General features: G+C 42.5%; 1 protein-coding gene across 6 annotated transcripts in view; it reads left to right on the top strand.

The window, feature by feature from the left end:
- The window catches only part of rapgef3 (Rap guanine nucleotide exchange factor (GEF) 3), a 48425-nt gene that overhangs the window by 5749 nt on the left and 18723 nt on the right, over window positions 1-23953 (top strand). For 4 of the 6 annotated variants that reach the window (XM_046365859.1, XM_046365855.1, XM_046365857.1 and 1 more), the window contains exons 3-7: window positions 9152-9196; window positions 19819-19925; window positions 20044-20165; window positions 20290-20470; window positions 20674-20758. In XM_046365859.1, coding sequence (XP_046221815.1) covers window positions 9152-9196; window positions 19819-19925; window positions 20044-20165; window positions 20290-20470; window positions 20674-20758 — 540 coding nt within the window. Of the gene's footprint in view, window positions 1-4872; window positions 5454-9151; window positions 9197-19818; window positions 19926-20043; window positions 20166-20289; window positions 20471-20673; window positions 20759-23953 lie in introns of those variants that run through there. The other 2 variants (XM_046365861.1, XM_046365856.1) reach the window with 2 other exon arrangements.

Below are 23953 nucleotides of genomic sequence, written 5' to 3'. Positions count from 1 at the left end.
ACACCCCAATCCTACACACACACGCAGGCAGACAGACACGCCGACATGCATACACACACACACACAGAAAGGGAGAGGGAGAGAGAGAGTGAGAAAGAGAGGGAGGGGGGGAGAGAGAGATTGAGAGAGAGAGAAAGAGAGAGAGAGAGAGAGATAGAGAGACAGAGAGACAGAGAGACAGAGAGACAGAGAGACAGAGACAGAGAGAGAGAGAGACTTTGCCAGAGCAAATTTACTCATGTCAAAAATAACCCATAAATCAGTAGGAAAGTACCACTATACACACACAAAAAAATGGGTTCCTCAATGGTTCATTGGGAAGGTGATGGATACTGACCCAAATAACCCTTTGAGACCTTCAATGGTTCTTTGCAGTTAAAAAAAATAATGATTTCCTCTTTTAGCGATAATTCAAATGTAGGGCCGGTGGGTCATTCTAATGTTTTGGGATGTGGTTTTCTCACAGCTCTTTTAGTGATAACTAAAATGTAGGGCCGGTGGGTCATTCTAATATTTTGGGACGTGGTTTTCTCACAGCTCTTTTAGTGATAACTAAAATGTAGGGCCGGTGGGTCATTCTAATATTTTGGGACGTGGTTTTCTCACAGCTCTTTTAGTGATAATTAAAATGTAGGGCCGGTGGGTCATTCTAATATTTTGGGACGTGGTTTTCTCACAGCTCTTTTAGTGATAATTAAAATGTAGGGCAGGTGGGTCATTCTAATATTTTGGGACGTGGTTTTCTCACAGCTCTTTTAGTGATAACTAAAGTGTAGGGCCGGTGGGTCATTCTAATATTTTGGGACGTGGTTTTCTCACAGCTCTTTTAGTGATAACTAAAGTGTAGGGCCGGTGGGTCATTCTAATATTTTGGGACTTGGTTTTCTCACAGCTCTTTTAGTGATAACTAAAGTGTAGGGCCGGTGGGTCATTCTAATATTTTGGGACGTGGTTTTCTCACAGCTCTTAGTGATAACTAAAATGTAGGGCTGGTGGGTCATTCTAATATTTTGGGACGTGGTTTTCTCACAGCTCTTTTAGTGCAACTGGGAGTCATTCCAGTTGGTCTAATCTGTTGTGTTATGCCTTTAGATGTTACATATGACTATGGTCAGTGAAGGTGTCTTGTGAGAATGATTAATTAAGTCAGTAGTTCTCAATTCTCTCCTCAGGAATCACCAGACGTACCAAAGCTAGCATTCCTGATAAAAAATTGTTCATAAAAACAATAATAAAACCAATGGAATTATAACCATTTAATATGTCTATTAAACCAGAGTAAGAAACATTGTATGGTTCTAAAAATAACCTTTGTAGAACCATTCATTTTTTTTTCTATAATATAGCTCCGAAAAGGTTTCTGTAATTTCAGCAGTGAAATACGGTAGAATGCACAGTAAAATACCTTCAGTGTACCTTCATTGTATACCTTCATAACTAATTATGGTGCATTGTGGGAAGATGTTGTGTGCGAGGAAAGAGTTTCGGGCTCAAGAACATATTTTAAGGTGTGCCTTGTAAGAGGCTATATTTGTTGCACCCGTGAGAGGAAATGCTTTACCCTCACAGAATATAAACTCAGCGACAACATCCCTTTTTCAGGACCCTGTCTTTCAAATATAATTCGAAAAATCCAAATAACTTCACAGATCTTCATTGTAAAGGGTTAAAATACAGTTTCCCATGCTTGTTCAATGAACCATAAACAATTAATGAACATGTACCTGTGGAACGGTCGTTAAGACACTAACAGACGCTTACAGACAGTAGGCGATTAAGGTCACAGTTAGGAAAATGTAGGACACTAAAGAGGCCTTTTTACTGACTCTGAAAAACACAACAAAAAAGAGATGCCCAGGGTCCCTGCTCATCTGCGTGAATGTGCCTTAGGCATTCTGCAAGGAGGCATGAGGACTACAGATGTGGCCAGGGCAATAAATTCCAATGTCCGTATTGTGAGACGCCTAAGATAGAGCTACAGGGAGACAGGACGTACAGCTGATCATCCACGCAGGGGCGTGTAGTAACATGTGTAACAACACCTGCACAGGATCGGTAAATCCGAAAATCACCCCTAAGGGACAGGTATAGGATGGCAACAACAACTGCCCAAGTTACACCAGGAACACACAATCCCTCCATCAGTAGGCTGAGAGAGGCTGGACTGAGGGCTTGTATGCCTGTTGTAAGGCAGGTCCTCACCAGACATCCCCGGCAACAACGTTGTCTATGGGCACAAACCCACCGTCGCTGGACCAGACAGAACTGGCAAAAAGTGCTCTTCACCGACGAGTCACAGTTTTGTCTCACCAGGAGTGATGGTCGGATTCGCGTTTATTGTGGAAGGAATGAACATTACACCGAGGCCTGGACTCTGGAGCGGGATCAATTTGGAGGTGGAGGATCAGTCATGGTATGGGGTGCTGTGTCACAGCATCATCAGACTGAGCTTGTTGTCATTGCAGGCAATCTCAACGCTGTGCGTTACTGGGAAGACATCCTCCTCCGTCATGTGGTACCCTTCCTACAGGCTCATCCTGACATGACCCTCCAGCATGACAATGCTTGTTCTGTGCGTGATTTCCTGCAATACAGGAATGTCAGTGTTCTGCCATGGCCAGCGAAGAACCCGGATCTCAATCCCATTGAGCACGTCTGGGACCTGTTGGAACGGAGGGTGAGGGCTAGGGCCATTCCCCCCAGAAATGTCAGGGAACTTGGAGGGGCCTTGGTGGAAGAGTGGGGTAACATCTCACAGCAATAACTAGCAAATCTGGTGCAGTCCATGAGGAGGAGATGCACTGCAGTACTTAATGCAGCTGGTGGCCACACCAGATACTGACTGTTACTTTTTATTTTGACTCCCCCTTTGTTCAGGGATACATTATTCCATTTCTGTTAGTCACATGTCTGTGGAACTTGTTCAGATGTTGAATCTTGTTATGTTCATACAAATATTTACATGTTAAGTTTGCTGAAAATAAACGCAGTTGACAGTGCGAGGACGTTTCTTTTTTGCTGAGTTTAGTAATATACCCTATTTTAGGAATTCTATAAACCTTATTCTGAAAATCTACAGTAATTTGCAGGCCAATTGCTGCCAGTAATTTACTGTAAATCAGTTCCATACTGCATTTTTGTAGTGCCAAAAACCTTTGCAAATCTAGTGGGTATGTGGTATTGTTGTTTCTGATTAACATATTTTGAGGTGTGTGCATTTGATCTGTTTTTCCCTGCAATCACGACCAGTTTTGAAGCCTTTGTTAAGGCCCCAAGAAGGGAAAGTGATATAAAACACCTAGTATTCATTAATATTCTGTAATATACAAATGCCTAGCAGCCAACCTGCATCCCTTGTAATTACAGTAAAATACTATAAAAATAACTTTCTTACATTTTATTAGTCATTACTTTGACGTTATAGTAATTTAGAGGAAGCAGATATCAAGGTACGGTGAATATCTCAGTAAGGCATTGTCACTATCAGAGCTATATCATAAGATACCTTGTTGTAATTACAATTATTTTGAAGACCAGTGTATCCCCAGGAGGCTGAAGAAATTTGGCTTGGCCCCTAAGACCCTCAGAAACTTTTACAGATGGACAATTTAGATCATCTTGTTGAGCTGTATCGTCGCCTGCTACGGAAACTGCACCGCCCGCAACCACAAGGCTCTCCAGAAGGTAGTATGGTCTGCCCAACGCATCACCGGGGGCATACAGCCTAACCTCCAGGACAACTACAGCATCCGATGTCACAGGAAGACCGAAAATGTGAAAATGAAAACTTGCAAAGAGCATTGGGTAATATGGGTAATTACAGTAATATGCTGTAATTGTAATTTGTACTGTAAATTAGATTACAGTAACTGACTTGGTACTGTAAATTAGATTTCGGTAACATTTGTGGTACCGTAAATTGGATTACAGTGGGTGTACTGTAAATTAAATTACAGTAACTTACTGGCCAATTGCTGCCAGTAAGTTACTGTAAATTTTACAGGAGATGTTTTAGTGTTGTAACCATAGCGGAACCCTTTTTTCTATTATATAGAACCTTAGGATAGGGTTATTTTTAGCACCATAGAGGTTCCATTTAGAACCTTTTGAGCATGACTCTTTATAAAACCTTTAAAAAAGGTTCCACACAGCACTTAAAAGGGTTCCGCTATGGTAGCAAGCCAAATAACCCTTATTTGGCACTATATAGAACCATTTGTTTTTAGTGTGTACCTCTACCTCTACCCCTAATCAAAAGTGTTTTTGCACCATTAACTCCTGATGTACAGGTGCTGCTATCTGGACAGGATCATTTTGTAGCCTGCCCACAGTACTGGCCTGGAACATTATAAACACTTATATTTGATATACTTATCGTTGACTCAATCTCATCTACCAAACTCAGGCGAAATACAGAGTGCAGGAGCTGTTGGACCACCGACTCAACATATTGTGGTGTGTTTTGGAATCAGATAGGCCTGCCCTACAAAATGTTAGAAAAATATATATATTTGTGACACGTCCAACTGGGCACATATGTCAGTTCAACGTCTAGTTTAGATTTACATTTGGTTGTCAACTAACGTGAATTCAATGTGAAATCAACCCAAATGTTCATCCTGTAATTGGATTTTGGTTCAAAGTTGGGTGAAAAAAAGACGAAATTCCGTTAAATATATGCATTTTTGCAAATCCCACAAAGTTTTCGGCGTTAATACAATGTCATGTCATCACATTGTTTTGGTTGAAATGACTTGGAAACAGACAGCGTTGATTCAACGACATAGTTGTTGTCCCGTGGGATAGGCCTACAGAAGTAGGATATACAAATAGTTTAGAACAGCCATTGGAATGACTCCCAAAAGTGTCATCGGAACTGAATGTTGGGAACACGAACAAGAAGCAGGCAATTTGCTGCAGTGAATAAGAGAATCAGATCCTTCTGAAAAGGCCGCCGATTTGAATGACTCCGAAATCACTTGACAAGCAGCGGGGACTCATTTGAGAGCAAGTGTGCTTACGCAAAGCTACAATCATGCGCCTGTGCTGAGATAGAGCTGAGGCTGATTGAAAGTGGGTTGGAGTATCGGTCGAGCAGAGGCAGCAGCCAGAAACGTCGTGCGAGGTGGCAGTGACAGCCGGGTTGAGTTCTGATGTAGGCACAGTAGCCTAACAGTCCGGTTGGAAACTTGGCTTTAGTGACACAAGAGCAACATGTGGCGATTCAACTGGTCGTGCAATGTCCACTGTCGGTATGCTATGTTGTTGTAATGTGGGTCCGGTCTTTGTAACGGGTAGACAGACATGCTTGGTGCTCCAGTCTTCGACATGCGTTACCCTGAAAGTTGTTTTGTTTGACTTGAAAAAATATGCATCTGTTCCGGAGTTACAATTATCGAATTTTCCCGGATCATTATTCTGTGGAAACATCGACCATTCGAGGCATCAGTTGGGTATGTGATTATTCATGCCTATAATAACATACCTTTATTTTTTATTTGATTTAACCTCTATTTAACTAGGCAAGTCAGTTAAGAACAAATTCTTATTTACAAAACCTACAGTTGCACAGGCTAATAGTATACTCATCTTGTAATGATGATAATCATCATCACTAGGCTACTTATCCTCATCATTATCTGTAACGTCATTCCTTTTTTGTCCTTGCCTTGTGCTTATTGTTTAGCTTTGAGATGGTTTGATGATGATCTGACTATAGTGATGGTGATTAATGATGATGATGATGCTAATGATGATGATAATGATGATAATGAGTGCTCACGGGTCATAATATAATTCTTCATAAAAACAACTTTTCTTCAGAAAGTAAAGTAATGCTCTTGGCTGAAAATATTCTCAAAATAGTCACATCCATGGCAGTTTGAGACAGTGTTTTCGCAGCAAAAAAAAGGCCTTCAATAAATGATATAGCCCATCACGTGGACGTGTTTTGAGAGTGAGACTCACGTTCCAGGTAGAAATGAAGCACCACAGTATTTGATCAAAAAATAATGTGGTGGGAGGTAGAACATTCTCTACAGAAAGTCGGCCTTGTGGCTGCACGCATGTCACCGTCATGCTCTGTCTCTCTGCCTTCCGCACACACTGCACACTTCACCAATCAGTTACTATAGGCACGACAAGAGGAGGGAAGACGGGTCACACTTGAAAACACTGCAACACTTCAGCATAGAAGTTTACGTCATCGTATGTGATTGTGCCACTGCATTAGTGTCTGCGTGGTGAGATGTGTGGGTGGTGTTAGTGTCTGCAGAGGTGGAGAGTGAATGGGGCTGTGGAGTCAGACAATGTGTTGATGGAAGAAGTGTGTGTGGGGGTGGTCACCACATCCACTGTGACACAGTCTGTGTGTGTCCCCGAAACAAAAGCAGCTTCCTGCGTTGCATGTGAGAATGTGGAGAAGGTTCAGACTGACACAGGGACTACTAGTCTTGGGTGTGGGGCAGAGGAGAGGAAGCTAATGGAGACCCAGACAGTTTTTTATATTTTTTATTACTCTTGTTATTTATAGTGCATTGTTTATTGTTCACCTTGATCCCCCCCCCATTCGGTTTACATGGTAGACAAGAATGTCTATTTTCCCCCAGCCACAGGAAGATTCTGAATAGTACTCCTCGTGAAAGATCTAAATTTGGCTTTTGACTTTGTTATTGAATTGCTCAGGATTATACAAATCTAGAGTTATTAACCTACAGACGTTGTGATTAGCTGAATCTGTGATGACCTGACTATAAAAAGGCATAGGTCTTATATATGATCAATAACAGCTTAACAAGCAAAGGTGTCGCCTGTCAGTGGACAGTCCATAAAATAAAATATATATTTGGCAATGTCTATGGAGTAGCCGTAACATATTACTGTAGGTAGGATGTCAATGGAAATATTACTTAATAGCCTGATCTTGTGTTCACGAGTAACAACTGGATTGGCTGAGAACCCAAAAATGAAGATGGTTTAGGAAAGCTTCTAAATATCATATGCATAGTGAGTTTGTTTATTTGTTTATGTGTATATTGTTCTTCCTCAAGTAGCCTATAGTTGATTCATTAGGACACCCTATGGTGATGATATTTTAGTCTAGCCCGTCTGCTTAATGTCCTTAAATCCACCTTGACCTAGTCCCTAGAGGTTCAACAACAACTACAACCCCTCTGATAGATAAATAGATCAATGCTTGATCTTATTCATGTCAATAGCTGTGGGCGCATTGCAAAATATTAAAAGCTAAACATCCAATACCCTGTTTTTAGTTTGATATTCGTAAATACTCTTATTACATTGATAATACAGTAGGATATGGAAATGTTAAATAATAGACTTAGACTGGAGATTGAGTTCAGTTGGCCTTATTTGAACCATGGTGCAGTGCTTCATGCCTTAGATGATCAGGCAAACATCATTATTCCTAAAGCATCTGCGGCTCCACCTCATCTTTGTGTCTGTTTGATGATGTGTCTGGAATGCAGAGGCGCCATGCAACAACATTAGACCCAATTAAACTGGCTTCACACTGGGCGCCAGCTAACTCTAGTTAATTAAGACACACATGGCACGCGTGGTCCGATACCACCACTAGTAGCAAATGCAGACAGAATCATTTTTCTAGAATGAATAGATGCTAATAAGGTCTGTAACCCAATGTCCATGCTTATTGCAATGCATACCAGTGCTGGGGTGGTGGTGATGACTCCTGGAGATAAACAGGATAAAATGACTCACATTGGTAGAGGTCCTCATAATAAGAGATACATAGCAAGAAGGGCACTTCTTGATAAGAGGGACGGGACATGGCATCTGGCATGTCCCACTGTATGCCCCATACTGCTGCCAGGCCTTCAACTTTGTTTCCTTGAGTTGTTTTCTAAGATGCAAGGGCTTCTCCAAGGGAACAAAAAAACAAAAGTCACCATAGCCTACAGGTGTGTCTGTGCGGTGCTACAGGCAAGAAGTGACACCTCTACAAGCATGGTTTTGCTGCTCTCAGCATGGCAGAGGGAGAGAGCAGAAGCGACAGAACATATGAGAGAGACTTAAGTCTATTTTATAGAGTTGGCTAACAGCTGAAAAGGACAATGTGCAGTACCTCTGGTTGGGAGCATGTGACAGTGTTGGCAGTAGGACAGACCAGCACAGTTTACTCTGTCAACAGAAATGAAGGGTGGAGAGGTCTCCACGCTCGGAGCCATTGAACACCCGACTTAAGAGAAGAAAAGCAATCTAGTACAAAAATACGAAAAGGGGATAGAAGAAGAATACTGTATTATTTATTTTCTTGACTGCAAATGGAGCTGAGGGAAAAATGACGTGTTCAAACCATTTTCTTTTTTTTAGCTGCATTTGATACCCAAATCCAGCACAAGGCCATCAATAGCGCTCCCACACAAAGAGAGACGAGATGACAATAACTCGTCAGGTTCCATATTTCTATTTTTCACCATTTGAGCTGGCGATCCCACACCGCGACACAGTGAAAACGTGAGGCCTGTGTCTTATATAATCCATTTTCTTCTGAGTGGCCCTCAAGGTAAGGCAGTAGCCACTCATGCGTAAACAAGACCTGGAAAGATAGAGGAGAGAATGCCCTGAACAAAGCCCTTGTAAATGACTGTGTACTCCGATGACACCTCAGCCAGCGGAGTCCATCCATGTCATGCAACTTAGCAGCTGGCTTGGGAACACATTTAGAGAGGCTGTCAGTGGATCATAAAAGAAGAGTTATAGAACCACAAAAGAGGAAGTGGGAATTAGGCTACAGCATAGTGTTGATGAGTTGAGAGGAGGGTTTGCCCATATATATCATCGGGTTTAGGACATATATTGCCTGAACCAGTAGACATATAGAAAACACTCACTGAAAACAAACTGAACACAACAGTATGTATCTCATTAGACATTAGAATATTTCACATTCAACCTATCTTTCTGGTCCCACCCAATGGTTTCTGAGAACAACCAGTTTAACCAGTTCTGTTGGAATGCCTATGAGAGGAAGCCATAAAATATTGTAGGCCTTATTATTCAGCAATGCCTTGATATTGTAGGCTTTCTGGACTGGACGTGAACCTCTATGATGGAATAATGAAATGATGTAATAGTAGGTCATGTTTCTTTCTCTCCCACTTTCCCCTAGACCCCACTGCCAGAGGCCCTTGACACACAGGACACCATGAAGCAGGTACGTAGTATGCCGATCAGGGACAGTGCCACACACACACCAGGGTTGGGCTCAGTTTGAATTGAAGGCATATTTTAGTTTACTTCCTGAATTGACTGCCTTCAATTCTAATTGATCCCAACCCCGACACACACAAACACACAGTACAGTAGTACTTCACATCCCTACAGCTAGTCTTAGACCTTAATCAAACTGCTCTGGCTTCTGATTCATCTTCGATGAATCACAATCTTCATGAGAAGAGAACCAACAAGGTCATCGAGTTGACATGTAGGAACATTATTTATGTCGGACATTTTGACCTCACCCTCAAATCATCTGTTACACCATAGAAACACCACATCAGCATAGTAGAAATGGTGACCGGAAGCTCAAGTACATTAAATAGTAGTTCACCTCTTAAAGCTGTAGGTCCTTGGGGTTAAACATTTAGTGTTATTCATTTACGTCATATTACATCATATAATGCCCCACATTTTCTATTGTGTGCCATGTGAAATTCTAAGACTTGCAAGACCTTCAACATACACGTTGCCTCAATACGATGATCCAATGTATGAGCATAATGACATTCCTCAACGATTTTAGTCATCTCAATTAAATGTCAACCCCGCAACCTGTTGACATCGGACATGGCCCGGCCTTCAGGCTGTAGCTAATTGTTTCTCCTGGGCCCTTTTAGCCACTGCGCCAGCCTTTGTTGTTGCAGCATTGGCATCTTCTGTATCTGCTGAACCTGTTCTTTTTGAGTTCCTAATATCACCGCTTGAGCAGTGGAGGCTTTAAGAACACATTCCAATCCTTGGCGAGCACTGCAGTCACAAGGAGTCTAAAGGACACTCCACGACCCCGCCTTCAGGCCCTCACTACCCCCCCCCCTGCCTGACCAGAGCAGACCCAGCCCTCTCACTCCACGACCCCGCCTTCAGGCCCTCACTACCCCCCCCCCCCCTGCCTGACCAGAGCAGACCCAGCCCTCTCACTCCACGACCCCGCCTTCAGGCCCTCACTACCCCCCCTGCCTGACCAGAGCAGACCCAGCCCTCTCACTCCTTTATCTAACTGCTCCTTCAATAGCCCCCTCGCAGGAGAAATCAGCCTGATAACGGTGTTGAAATGGAAAGACAAACCTGGCTCCTGACTGGTATTATTTTACCCAATATACATAGACGCAGTCAGGCAGGCACACACATGCTCACACTTCTGAACACACACACACACACACACACACACACACACACACACACACACACACACACACGCACACACGCACACACGCACACACGCACACACGCACACACGCACACACACACACACACACACACACACACACACACACACACACACACACACACACACACACAGCCGGTCTCACTTTGATGCATCCAGAATCTCCAGGAATAAAAACAGTGGAACAGTGTTCTCTTCTACTCCAGGAAGAATGAAAACACAGTAAAATATCAATGCCAGTAAATAGGCCTATACAACATTAAAGTTGAGTTCATGTCTATGTTTTTTTCTGCACGGAACATGTAGGGAGTATCTTTAATAAATATCCAGTCAGCCTTGGAATGTTCCTAACTTCCCAAGGGCTTTTTCTGTGTGAGTGCTGTGTGTATTTTGGAAAGGGGAGAGAGGATGCAGGTCTTATAGCTAATGGGAGAACAGTAGCGAGGCTACAGGGTGGTTGGCTTTGTTGGTGCTTTGTTTGGTAGTTGTTGTTCTTGTTTTTTATGTCTTTGGAGCATGTGTCAAACTCAAGGCCTGCGAGCCGATTCAATCTGACCCAAGGGACATTTTTTGGAAGGGGGGGACGATTGTCAATTGACATTGAAATGACTAAAACCAAATAGAAACTGTAGAAATTATAATTGACCGAATGTTATAGTCTCTTTACTCTGTCCAGCTTGCTAACAGTCATCAAAACTTAAGCTAGACAGTCAGGTGAGCATCGAAAATTCAGAAAGCGATGGCTAGAGGACAATTTGTTAAACATTTTCATGGCAAGGAAATATACAGTGCAGTAGTATTCAGACCGCTTGACTTTTTCCACATTTTGTTATGTTACAGCCTTATTCTAAAATGGATTCAATAACCCCCCCCCCCCCGCAATGACAAAGCAAGAACAAGTTTTTAGAAATGTTTGAAAATGAAAAAGACAAAACATGAAATACCTTATTTATGTACATTAGTATTCAGATCCTTTGCTATGAGACTCGAAATTGAGCTCTGGTGCATCCTGTTCCCATTGATCATCCTTGAGATGTTTCTACAATTTGATTGGAGTCCACCTGTGGTAAATTCAATTGATTGGACATGATTTGGAAAGGCACACACCTGTCTATATAATGTCCCACAGTTGACAGTGCATGTCAGAGCAAAAACCAAGCCATGAGGTTAAAGGAATTGTCTGTAAAGCTCCAAGACAGGATTGGGTCGAGGTACAGATCTGGGGAAGGGTACCAAAACATTTCTGCAGCGTTGAAGGTCCCCAAGAACACAGTGGCCTTCATCATTCTTAAATGGAAGACGTTTGCAACCACTAAGACTCTTCCAAGAGCTGGCCACCTGGCCAAACTAAGCAATTGGGGGAGAATGGCCTTGGTCAGGGAGGTGACCAAGAACTTGAGGGTCACTCTGACAGAGCTCTAGAGTTTCACTGTAGAGATGGAGAACCTTCCAGAATGACAACCATCTCTGCAGCACTTTACCAATCAGGCCTTTATGGTAGAGTGGCCAGATGGAAGCCACTCCTTAGTAAAAGGTACATGACAGCCTGCTTGGAGTTTGCCAAAAGGCACCTAAAGGACTCTCAGATCATGAGAAACAGGATTCTTTGGTCTGGTGAAACCAATATTGAACTCTTTGGCCTGAATGCCAAGTATCACGTCTGGAGGAAACCTGGCACCATCCCTACGTTGATGCATGGTGATGGCAGCATCATGCTGTGGGGATGTTTTTCAGCAGCAAGGACTGGGAGACTAGTCAGGATCGAGAGAAAGATGAAAGGAGCAAAGTACAGAGAGATCCTTGATGAAAACCTGTTCCAGAGTGCTCAGGACCTCAGAATGGGGCAAAGGTTCACCTTCCATCAGGACAACGACACTAAGCACACAACCAAGTCAACGCAGGAGTGGCTTCAGGACAAGTCTCTGGATGTCCTTGAATGGCCCAGCCAGAACCCGGACTTGAACCCGATCGAACATCTCTGGAGAGACCTGACTGTTAAAGGCCATCAGACTATTAAATAGCCATCACTAGCCGGCTACCACCCGGTTACTCAACCGTGTACCTTAGAGGCTGCTGCCATATACATAGACTTGGAATCACTGGTCACTTTAATAACGAAACACTAGTTACTTTAATAATGTTTACATACTGCTTTACTCATTTCACATGTATATACTGTATTCTATTATACTGTATTTTAGTCAATGCCACTCTGACATTGCTTGTTCTAATATTTATATATTTGTTAATTCCATCATTTTACTTTCTATTTGTGTGTATTGTTGTGAATTGGTAGATATTACTGCACTGTTGGAGCTAGGAACACATGCATTTCACTACACCTGCAATAACATCTGCTAAATATGTGTATGTGAGCAATAGAATTTGATTTCATTTCATTTGAAAATAGCTGTGCAGCGATGCTCCCCATCCAACCTGACAGAGCTTGAGCGGATCTGCAGAGAAGAATGAGAGAAACTCCCCACATATAGGTGTGCCAAGCTTGTAGCGTCATACCCAAGAAGACTAGAGGCTATAATCACTGCAGGTTCTTCAACAAAGTACTGACTAAAGGGTCTGAATACTTATGTAAATGTGATATTTCCGTTTTTTTTTTGCTAATATTTCTAAAAACTTGTTTTTGCTTTGTCATTATGGGTTGTTGTGTGTAGATTGATGAGGGAACAAAAACTATTTAATCCATTTTAGAATAAGGCTGTAAAAACATTTTTTTAAGTCAAGTGGTCTGAATACTTCCCTACTGTAATTCATTTTAAGTTGGGCCCTCCGGGCCTCTTTGAAGACTGAATTTTGCGAGCTGGGAAAATGAGTTTGAGACTCCTGGTTTAGAGATTTGAGATTGTTCTGTTAGTTATCTAATGATGATCAAGATGGTTATTGGGATTTGGGATTTGGTGCTACGTATATTCACACAGGTAAAAAAAAAAAACGTCTCATCAATGCCGTCAGGCCTTTTTACCTAAATTGGCACTTCCTGTTTTGAATAAAGGAAGAAAAAAAATCCAGTGCTGTAGCTTGGTATTTCTGAAATGGAGGAGGAAGTGTACTTGTTGGAAACAATAACCCCTCAGAAGATCTGAAGTGGTCTTGTCTGTATAGAGAGTGGGATGTGAGATGCAGTTCCTACAGCTCCTCTGCCCACCGGCGTGGTGCTCCATCCCTCCCTCCAGGTACAGTCATGTTCCAGAGAGAACAGAAGAGGAGAGAACAGAGCCCACCAAGGTCACAGCACAGAGGGAGACTGTAGACTCGCCCACAGAGGAAACTTCAGAACACTAGTAGAAATTTGACACTATTTAACACAGACTATGGGCACAAATATAGTAAGCCCACACACCACATTCAGTTATTGAAACAGTTACTGTCACTGAACCAGAGAATGAAGGTAACAAAGTTACTTTATTTACAGTGGGGAGAACAAGTATTTGATACACTGCAGATTTTGCAGGTTTTCCCACTTACAAAGCATGTAGAGGTCTGTAATTTTTATCATAGGTACACTTCAACTGCGAGAGACGGAATCTAAAACAAAAATCCAGAAAATCACATTGTATGATTTTTAAGTAATTCATTGGCATTTTATTGCGTGACATAAGTATTTGATCACTTACCAACCAGTAAGAATTCTGTCTCTCACAGAGCTGTTAGTTTTTCTTTAAGAAGCGCTCCAGTTCTCCACTCATTACCTGTATTAACTGCACCTGTTTGAACTCGTTACCTGTTCACACACTCAATCAAACAGACCTCAACCTCTCCACAATGGCCAAGACCAGAAAGCTGTGTAAGGACATCAGGAAGAAAATTGTAGACCTGCACAAGGCTGGGATGGGCTACAGGACAATAGGCAAGCAGCTTGGTGAGAAGGCAACAACTGTTGGCGCAATTAGTAGAAAATGGAAGAAGTTCAAGTGACGGTCAATCACCCTCAGTCTGGGGCTCCGTGCAAGATCTCACCTCGTTGGGCATCAATGGTCATGAGGAAGGTGAGGGATCAGCCCAGAACTACACGCAGGACCTGAAGAAGCATCTCAAGGTCCTGGAGTGGCCTAGCCAGTCTCCAGACCTGAACCAAATAGATAATAATTGGATGGAGCTGAAAGTCCGTATTGCTCAGCGACAGCCCCAAAACCTGAAGGATCTGGAGACGGTCTGTATGGAGGAGTGGGCCAAAATCCCTGCTGCAGTGTGTGCAAACCTGGTCAAGAACTACAGGAAACATATGATCTCTGTAATTGCAAACAAAGGTTTCTGTACCAAATATTAAGTTCTGCTTTTCTGATGTATCAAATACTTATGTCATGCAATAAAATGATAATTAAATACTTAAAATCATGCAATGAGATTTTCTGGATTTTTGTTTTAGATTCCGTCTATCACAATTGAAGTGTACCTATGATAAAAATTACATACCTCTACATGCTTTGTAAGTAGGAAAACCTGCAAAATCAGCAGTGTATCAAATACTTGTTCTCCCCACTGTAATTGTTGTTATAAGAAGGGGGGGGGGTGTGGGTGGAAAGGCCATAACCACAGACCACATTAGCCATTATCAGACAAACCAACTCACCCACAAATATTTAAAAAAAAAAACATTTTAACAGGCCCATGTTCCTTTTGTGATACTACACTATTCAAACACAGACATAACATTCAAAGGCAGACTTTGACTTGGTCTCCATAAGAACGTGTGTCATTAATGTTTATCTAAAGCACATACTCAGCCTGTTCCGGACCTGAAACGTCAGAGAGAGAGCAGTGTGAGAGAGAAAGGGCCACTTCTACAGTACATACAGTATGCCATTCACCAGCACTGGCACACCTGAGGGAAAACGGTCTACTCTCTACCCTGATGCATGGGGTCGGGAACAATCAGGGAGTTCCTCCTGTCTATACTACTGACACATGGTCTATAGTCCCTAAGATCAGTGCTTCCTTACCTTTTTTTGAACTACGGCACACCTTTATGGGATCCATTTTTAGCACCCCACCAAAAATGTCCCTGTTAATTTATTTAGTGGTAATGACCCCCATCTCATCTGATCCCAACTGCAAAATTCTCTATTTTCTGTGACAAACGTTTTTAAAGATGAAATACAGTTTATTTAAACTATTTTCATAGTTCCTTACTCGTGGTGATTCATTTGTGTGTACCTCTGTAAGAGCGTCCCACGAATCCGTGCATTTTTCTTGTAAAAATAGGTCTTTCGTTTTTAACTGTTTGAGCTAGAGACTTGTGGTTTTCTGCATTGTAAAGGTGCGACCACCGACACAAAGCCATACGTGCTGCGTTTGTTTATATGGCAGAGGCTGTGGTACAGCTAAATCTATAAAAGCCTATTTATTCTTCACATGAAAATGTGGACGGAATGTGACGCATATTGCGGAGACTCTGGAGGCACGCAGGGGCTCTGAGCTCTGAGCTCTGCATCGCTCCGTATTGCTCCTCGTTGACATTAATCGGTGACGGGAGGTGAGGGCGGGAGGTCCGGAATAAACACAAACTTACTTCCTTGACAGCAGCTCTGTGCTGCTAGGCGAAGTGTAAGAAGTATGAATGCCCTGACCTTGCCAATGCAGATTGACCATGTGGCGCCTTTAATCAGACGTGCCTGTGCTAACTGTTCCCACAGGCGAAGTAAATTGATACAACCCACTGGGCAAAAACTTTTTGCATCAACGTTGCTTCCACATTATTTCAACCCAATAAATCATTGCGATGAGATTGGCTCAAATCAAATTGTATTTGTCACGTGCGCTGAATACAACAAAAGAGCTGGACCAAGGTGCAGCATGGTGAGCGTACATTTTCTCTTTTATTCAAAATGACGCCGACAAAACAATAAACAATACAAAACAAACTGTGAGGCTTAAGGCTATGTGCCATCAAACAAAGTTAACTTCCCACAAACACAGGTGGGAAAAGGGTACCTAAGTATGGTTCCCAATCATAGACAATGATAGACAGCTGTCCCTGATTGAGAACCATACCCGGCCAAAACATAGAAATAGAAAATCATAGAAACACAAAACATAGAATTCCCACCCCAACTCACGCCCTGACCAAACCAAAATAGAGACATAAAAAGGATCTCTAAGGTCAGGGCGTGACAACAGTGAAATGCCTACTTACAAGCCCTGAATCAAAACAATGCAGTTTAAAGAAAAATACCTAAAAAATAAAATAAAAGTAACAAATAATAATAAAATAACAATAGCCAGGCTATATACAGGGGGTACCGGTACAGAGTCAGTGTGCGGGGCACCGGCTAGTCGAGGTAATTGAGGTAATATGTATGTAGGTAGAGTTATTAAAGTGACTATGCATAGATAATAACAGAGAGTAGCAGGAGTGTAAAAGAGGGGGGGGGGGCAATGCAAATAGTCTGGGTAGCCATTTGATTAGATGTTCAGGGGTCTCATGGCTTGGGGGTAGAAGCTGTTTAGAAGCCTCTTGGACCTAGACTTGGCACTCCGGTATCACTTGCCGTTCGGTAGCAGACAGGACAGTCTATGACTAGGGTGGCTGGGGTCTTTGACCATTTTTAGGGCCTTCCTCTGACACCGCCTGGTATAGAGGTCCGGGAGGGCAGGAAGCTTGGCACCGGTGATGAATCAACATAGAAAACTAAATGGATTTGCCAAAAAGTATCAACGTAACGCAAAGGTTTTGTTGACTTCACGTTGAATTCACAGTAGATGACAGCTCAACCAAATGTAAATCAAAACCAGACGTTGAACTGACGTCTGTGTCCAGTGGGAAAGGACTTTGCTCGTGATGTGCGCCCCTCAACTGATAAAAATGCGACAACATGCCTGAGCAAACTGGATTTGTAGATACAGATGTGACCATGAGCTATTCAAGTTTCAATGTCAAATGCACAAGTACAGTGAAATGCCATTCTTGCCAGCGCTAAACCCAACAAGGCAGTAATCAATGTCAATGTAGTACTAAAAATAACACAAGGTAGAAGAAAAACACACAAGATATAAAAACAAGATAACTAAGAAGCTCTATACAGGGTCAGTTCCAATACCATGTTTACAATGTGCAGTGATTCTGGAGTGATAGAGGTATGTTTTAGGGTAAGGCGACTAGGCATCAGGATACAAGATAAACAATGTATTTATCTGAGTGGCAGTGGTGCTCCCAAGTGAAAATTGAATGTGCATTCCACAGGTCACATTTATAAGTGTGTTCAAAAAAAAAGAATGAAGATTGGGGAAAGGTTTGCAGCACACCTGGACAGCTTCTCAAGGCACACCCGTTGAAAACCATTGCCCTAGATGACATGCTTAGTAGATCTACATGTTCTCAAGTAGTTCATCACAGAGTTCACAGAGATTTAGAGCTTTTGTTCTTCCAGTATATACAGAACCGAACAGATTGATGATGAGTGATTATGTCCTGTGTGTTTAGCTACTTAGTAGGTGGGGTGCTGTACCCAGGATGTGCTGTATGAAACATTCTGTTTTAGTCTGTTGTTATAAGAACATGTGTTTAAGATTGCAAGCTGAACACAGTCACAGTAGAAATGCCAGCTTGTTTGCAATGATGATGGGGGGGATTTATGCATTTGGAGTTTATTATCTCAGTGTCAGAGGTCAGAGATGACCCGGCTGAGAACATGGTGGTAGCTAGTGGTCCCACGGGAACAGTTAGGGCACATGGGAATAGTGGTGACCTCCAGCCAGCACAGCCAGTAGAGCCAGTCTGCAGTCCCCTGGGACCAGTCTGCAGTCCCCTGGGAACAGTCTGGAGTCAGTGGAGAGGAGGAAAGGTTCAGAATGATGCATACAGTCTGTAGACACTAGGTCTGGGAGCAGGACAGCCTGTGGGAAAACAGAGGTATGAAGGGGGGGGGGGGGCTTGGGGGATGGGGAGCTTTGGGGACCCCTCAGTTAACTTATCACACAGCAGGTGTGTCTCTTTGAACCTTAAAGTAGCATGCAGGTTTCCCCATTCTTTTGTACATGGTTCTGAAAAATGGATGAGAACCCCAGGTTCTGTCAGGTTGTGTTGTCTTTGACGAGGCCGGAGTCGGCAGATCAGTCACGGGTCAGGAGCCAATCATTTCATCCCGAGTGGCTTGGAGCCAGAGCCATTGGCCAGGGCAGGCTAGGAGCCTGGCTTTGGTGACAGGAGAGAGAGGGGAGAGGGCCTCACAGGCTGCCCCATCCACCACAACACCAGCCAGAGCAGGCTAAGGGCTGAGGCCTGGCTAGGGGCCAGGTGTTTGGGAGAGGAGGCTAGGAAATCACCGTCCACCACAACACCACGCCAAGTGGAGACAAAAGCTAAAGGAAATGGTCTTTGTTAAGTTCAATCTGAATCTCAAGACCACCACCTTGGACAAACAGAGCCCTGAAGGAAGCCCAATAACAAACAATCAACTGTGTGAGTCACTCGTGGAATCACAAGACTAGGACCAAGAACATATTGAGTGGAAGGGAGTGAAATCAAGACATTCTAGTTCATTAACAAAGCAGTAAATGTTGATATTTAGCCATTTGTAATATTAGTTTTGTCATGGAGGTTGCGTATAAACAGGAAATGGTAGGAAATAGGCTGCACAGCAACAGACCCAATGTGCTGTGAGTTACATAAGCTTTAGTCTGCATCAGTGGTTGATACAAATTTGACACTAGTTTTTTTTTCTTCTCACATTCTGTTTGGGTGGTAGAGCATGGCAGAGAGGAGCGAGATAGGAGGGGGCAGGGAATGGGAAACAAATGACTGGGAGGTGTATTAGAAATGATACTACTTAGAGAATCTGAGCGGAGGCAAAGTGAAAACGCTCAGAATGGCAAAGTTGTCAACGTAGCCAAGTGGCATCCACTCACTCTCTGACGAGGAGACAGTTATGTGTGTGGTGTGGGAGAGTTTAGCAGTGCAGTAACTCTCTCCATAACACATTCTCACCAGCTCTCCTCCCACACGCTCACAATTAGGGACCCTAGCCCCTGCAAAGCCAAAACACTCCACTCACACCAGTGACGTATGTGACATCACACATGGTTCCTGTAATGCTTCTCGCAGAATATATGCTTTCTGCCACTGCCACTTGCTTTTCACTTGTCATTCTAGCTCCTTGCATGTCTACACAGTGGGTCACTGTTGTCACTGTCTGTTGTCACTAGACCTTCTGTGTGACACTTCACATTTCCCGCTTCATTTCTATGACCTCGTGTCTTTATCACGTCATGGAAATGACACAGAAGTAAAGGCATGTTGGTTGTGTGCATATGATAAGCAGGGGAAGAGGTCCATTGGTCAATTACATTTTGATTTGCACACAGCCTACATTTGACTGTGTCAAGTATTTGACCCAGTATTTGTCTCCCTCTCTCTCTCTTTCGCGCACACCTTGTAGTTTCTGTCGGATCGAATTCTGAAGGCAGCCAGGGTGGTGTACAGTGCCTTGATAGAGCGTAGCCCTGGCCTGATCAGAGACAGAAAGCATCACCTGAAGACCTACAGGTATGGGGCCTTGCTCCTGTCAATGATTGCAAATTCTACTATTACTTTGCCTGTTTGTCTTTCTGAAATGAAAATGCTAGATCGTTTCCTTGTAGACATCTCACTCTATCCCTTACAGACAATGCTGTTCGGGGAAAGAGCTTGTTGATTGGCTGATGAAGCTAAACGAATGCTTCCAATTAAGGAGCCAGGCAGTTGGCATGTGGCAAGTCCTGGTGGATGAAGGAATCATTGTTCATGGTAAGAGACTTTAATCAGAGTGAATGTATTATCATCATGTATTGTCAAATATGATCATTTGACAAGAATCAACCACTCCCTGCAGTGAGTGTAACCAAACTCAATGTCTCCTATCACAATGTAGTGAAGCAGGAGTTAAACTTCCATGACAAAGACACTCAATTTTACCGCTTCCTGGATTTGGAGTTCGGACTGAACCACATGACTAATGAGAAGGACCAATTAGACGATGAGCTGCAGGAGGGTTTGTCGTTATTACTGCAGATTGGTCCAGATGCTCTTTTGACCATGATTTTACGTAAATGGTGAGTTCCATTTTATTATGCTGTGTGTTTGTATCATGGTTGTTTTACTCTTCCAAGTCAAAGGGAAATTTCCATCCTCAGATGGACAATAAACTTATTTTGTATTATATCTGCTCTCCTATCGTACCATATATCAGTCATCCTATTCTAAGGCCTAACCTCTGACCCTATTGTAACCTGCGCGTATCCCGTCCTCTCTGCAGCCCCAGCCAGCGTAGTGCGGAGGACATGGAGGTGATCTATGAGGAGCTGCTTCATGTCAAGGCTGCTGCTCACCTCTCCACCTCAGTGAGTCTCAGCTTCCTGTCCTGTCTTTGGCCGCGTCCCAAGTGGAGCCCTATTCCCTATGTATTGCATTACGATATGGCTCTGTCCAAAAGTAGTGAACTGTCCAAAAGTAGTGAGCTCTACAGTGAATGTGGTGCTATTGAGGACACGTACAGCCTGAGTCTAGTCAGAAGATGTTCTATAGAAACAGTGCTACACCGGTCCATTGCCCACATTCACAGTCTCAGAGTAGGACTACTAATAAAGGACCAGTTTTGCCTAGATTGGCGGTCTTCAACCTTTTCTTGCCCAGGGACCCCCTCCCAGGCAAACCGGCAACCCAGGGACCCCCATCATATGTTAGCTAAAACATTCAGGTGGATGCTAATGGCAAGGATATATGGTCAAGAAAGCTTACGAGGGGCCAGCAGCACTTGCCACACTGGTAGCCTATTGGTGGGGGCTTTTTCAAAACGTATGAGTGTAATTGACTCCGAAGAGTGTAATTTGCTCAGTATTAGGATTTAAAAACTAAAGTTGTCATAATTTGAAATAAGATATTCTACTCTTTCTACTGTAGATTAGAATATAGGAATAGGTATGTAATTCAAAATGTGTTTATTCTGTCGTTGCTAGCGATATTCAAAATAATCTTAATTTTTTTATCACTTTTATATATATATATACAGTACCATTCAAAAGTTTGGACACACCTACTAATTCAAGTGTTTTTCTTAATTGTTAACCATTTTCTACATTGTAGAATAATAGTGAAAACATCAAAACTATGAAATAGCACATATGGGATCATGTAGTAACCAAAAAAGTGTTTAAAAAATCCAAATATATTTTATATTTGAGATTCTTCAAAGTAGCCACCCTTTGCCTTCATGACAGTTTTACAAACTTGGCATTCTCTCAATCAGCTTCATGAGGTAGTCACCTGGAAGGCTTATCCAACAATCTTGAAGGAGTTCCCACATATGTTGAGCACTTGTTGACTGCTTTTCCTTCACTCTGCGGTCCAACTCATCCCAAACCATCTCAATTGGGTTGAGGTCGGGGGATTATGGAAGCCAGGTCATCTGATGCTGCACTCCATCACTCTCCTTGGTCAGATAGCCCTTACACAGCCTGGATGTGTGTTTTGGGTCATTGTCCTGTTGAAAAACAAATGATAATCCCACTAAGCGCAAACCAGATGGGATGGCGTATCGCTTCAGAATGCTGTGGTAGCCATGTGCCTTGAATTCTAAATAAATCACTGACAGTGTCACCAGCAAAGCATCCCCACACCATCACACCTCCTCCTCCATGCTTCACGGTGGAAACCACACATGTGGAGATCATCCGTTCACCTACTCTGCATCTCACAATGACACAGTGGTCGAAACCAAAAATCTCAAATTTGGACTCATCAGACCAAAGGACAGATTTCCACCAGTCTAATGTCCATTTGCTCGTGTTTCTTGACCAAGCAAGTCTCTTCTTATTATTGGTGTCCTTTAGCAGTGGTTTCTTTGCAGCAATTTGACAATGAAGGCCTGATTCACCCTGTCTCCTCTGAACAGTTGATTTTGAGATGTGTCTGTTACTTGAACTCTGTGAAGCATCTATTTGGGCTGAAATTTCTGAGGCTGCTAACTCTAATGAACTTATTCTCATCAGCAGAGGTAACTCTGGGTCTTATTTTTCTGTGGTGGTCCTCATGAGAGGCAGTTTCATCATAGCGCTTGATGGTTTTTGCAAATGCACTTGAAGAAAGTTTTTGACATTTTCCAGATTGACTGACCTTCATTTCTTAAAGTAATGATGAACTGTTCTTTCTCTTTGCTTATTTGAGCTGTTCTTGCCATAATATGGACTTGGTCTTTTGCCAAATAGGGCTATCTTCTGTATACCAACCCTACCTTGTCACAACACAGCTGATTGGCTCAAATGCATTAAGAATGAAATAAATTCCACAAAGGAACTTTTAACAAGGCGCACCTGTTAATTGAAATTCATTCCAGGTGACTACCTCATGAAGCTGGTTGAGAGAACGCCAAGATTGTGCAAAGCTGTCATCAAGGCAAAGGGTGGCTACTTTGAAGAATCTCAAATATAAAATATATATCTGTTTAACACTTTTTTGGTTGTTACATGATTCCATATGTGTTATTTCATAGTTTTGCTGTCTTCACTATTATTCTACAATGTAGAAAATAGTACAAATAAAGAAAAACCCTGGAATGAGTAGGTGTGTCCAAACTTTTGATATATATATATTTACTCTCTATATATATTTGTTTATTTATTTTTAAACATTGCTGAACCCCTGCAGTACCGCCACAGACCCCCAGTTGAATACCCCTGGCCTAGATCATAGATCACAAAGAATGCGATTATGTGGATGTGGGGGACCTGATCCTAGATCAGTACTCCTACTCTGAGATGCTTTGTGAATTGAAATTGGGGCCCAGTTCTTAGAAAGTGAATTGAATATGGGCCCAGTTCTTAGAAAGTGAATTGAATATGGGCCCAGTTCTTAGAAAGTGAATTGAATATGGGCCCAGTTCTTAGAAAATAAATAGAATATGGGGCCTAGTTCTTAGAAAGTGAATTGAATATGGGCCCAGTTCTTAGAAAATGAATTGAATATGGGCACATTTCTTAGAAAGGTAATTGAATATGGGCCCAGTTCTTAGAAAGGGAATTGAATATGGGGCCCAGTTCTTAGAAAGTGAATTGAATATGGGCACAGTTCTTAGAAAGTTAATTGAATATGGGCACAGTTCTTAGAAAGTGAATTGAATATGGGGCCCAGTTTTTAGAAAGGGAATTGAATATGGGCCCAGTTCTTAGAAAATGAATTGAATATGGGCACATTTCTTAGAAAGGGAATTGAATATGGGCCCAGTTCTTAGAAAGGGAATTGAATATGGGGCCCAGTTCTTCGAAAGGGAATTGAATATGGGCGAAGTTCTTAGAAAATGAATTGAATATGGGCACATTTCTTAGAAAGGGAATTGAATATGGGCCCAGTTCTTAGAAAGGGAATTTAATATGGGGCCCAGTTCTTAGAAAGGGAATTGAATATGGGTGAAGTTCTTCCAAAGGGAATTGAATATGGCCCAGTTCTTAGAAAGGGAATTGAATATGGGGCCCAGTTCTTAGAAAGGGAATTGAATATGGGGCCCAGTTCTTAGAACGTGAATTGAGCCTCCAGTGGATTAG

Source organism: Oncorhynchus gorbuscha, linkage group LG10, assembly GCF_021184085.1.
Source record: "Oncorhynchus gorbuscha isolate QuinsamMale2020 ecotype Even-year linkage group LG10, OgorEven_v1.0, whole genome shotgun sequence".
Taxonomy (NCBI): domain Eukaryota; kingdom Metazoa; phylum Chordata; class Actinopteri; order Salmoniformes; family Salmonidae; genus Oncorhynchus; species Oncorhynchus gorbuscha.
Note: the sequence above shows the minus strand (reverse complement) of the source record. Positions and strands in the feature narration are given on the sequence as shown.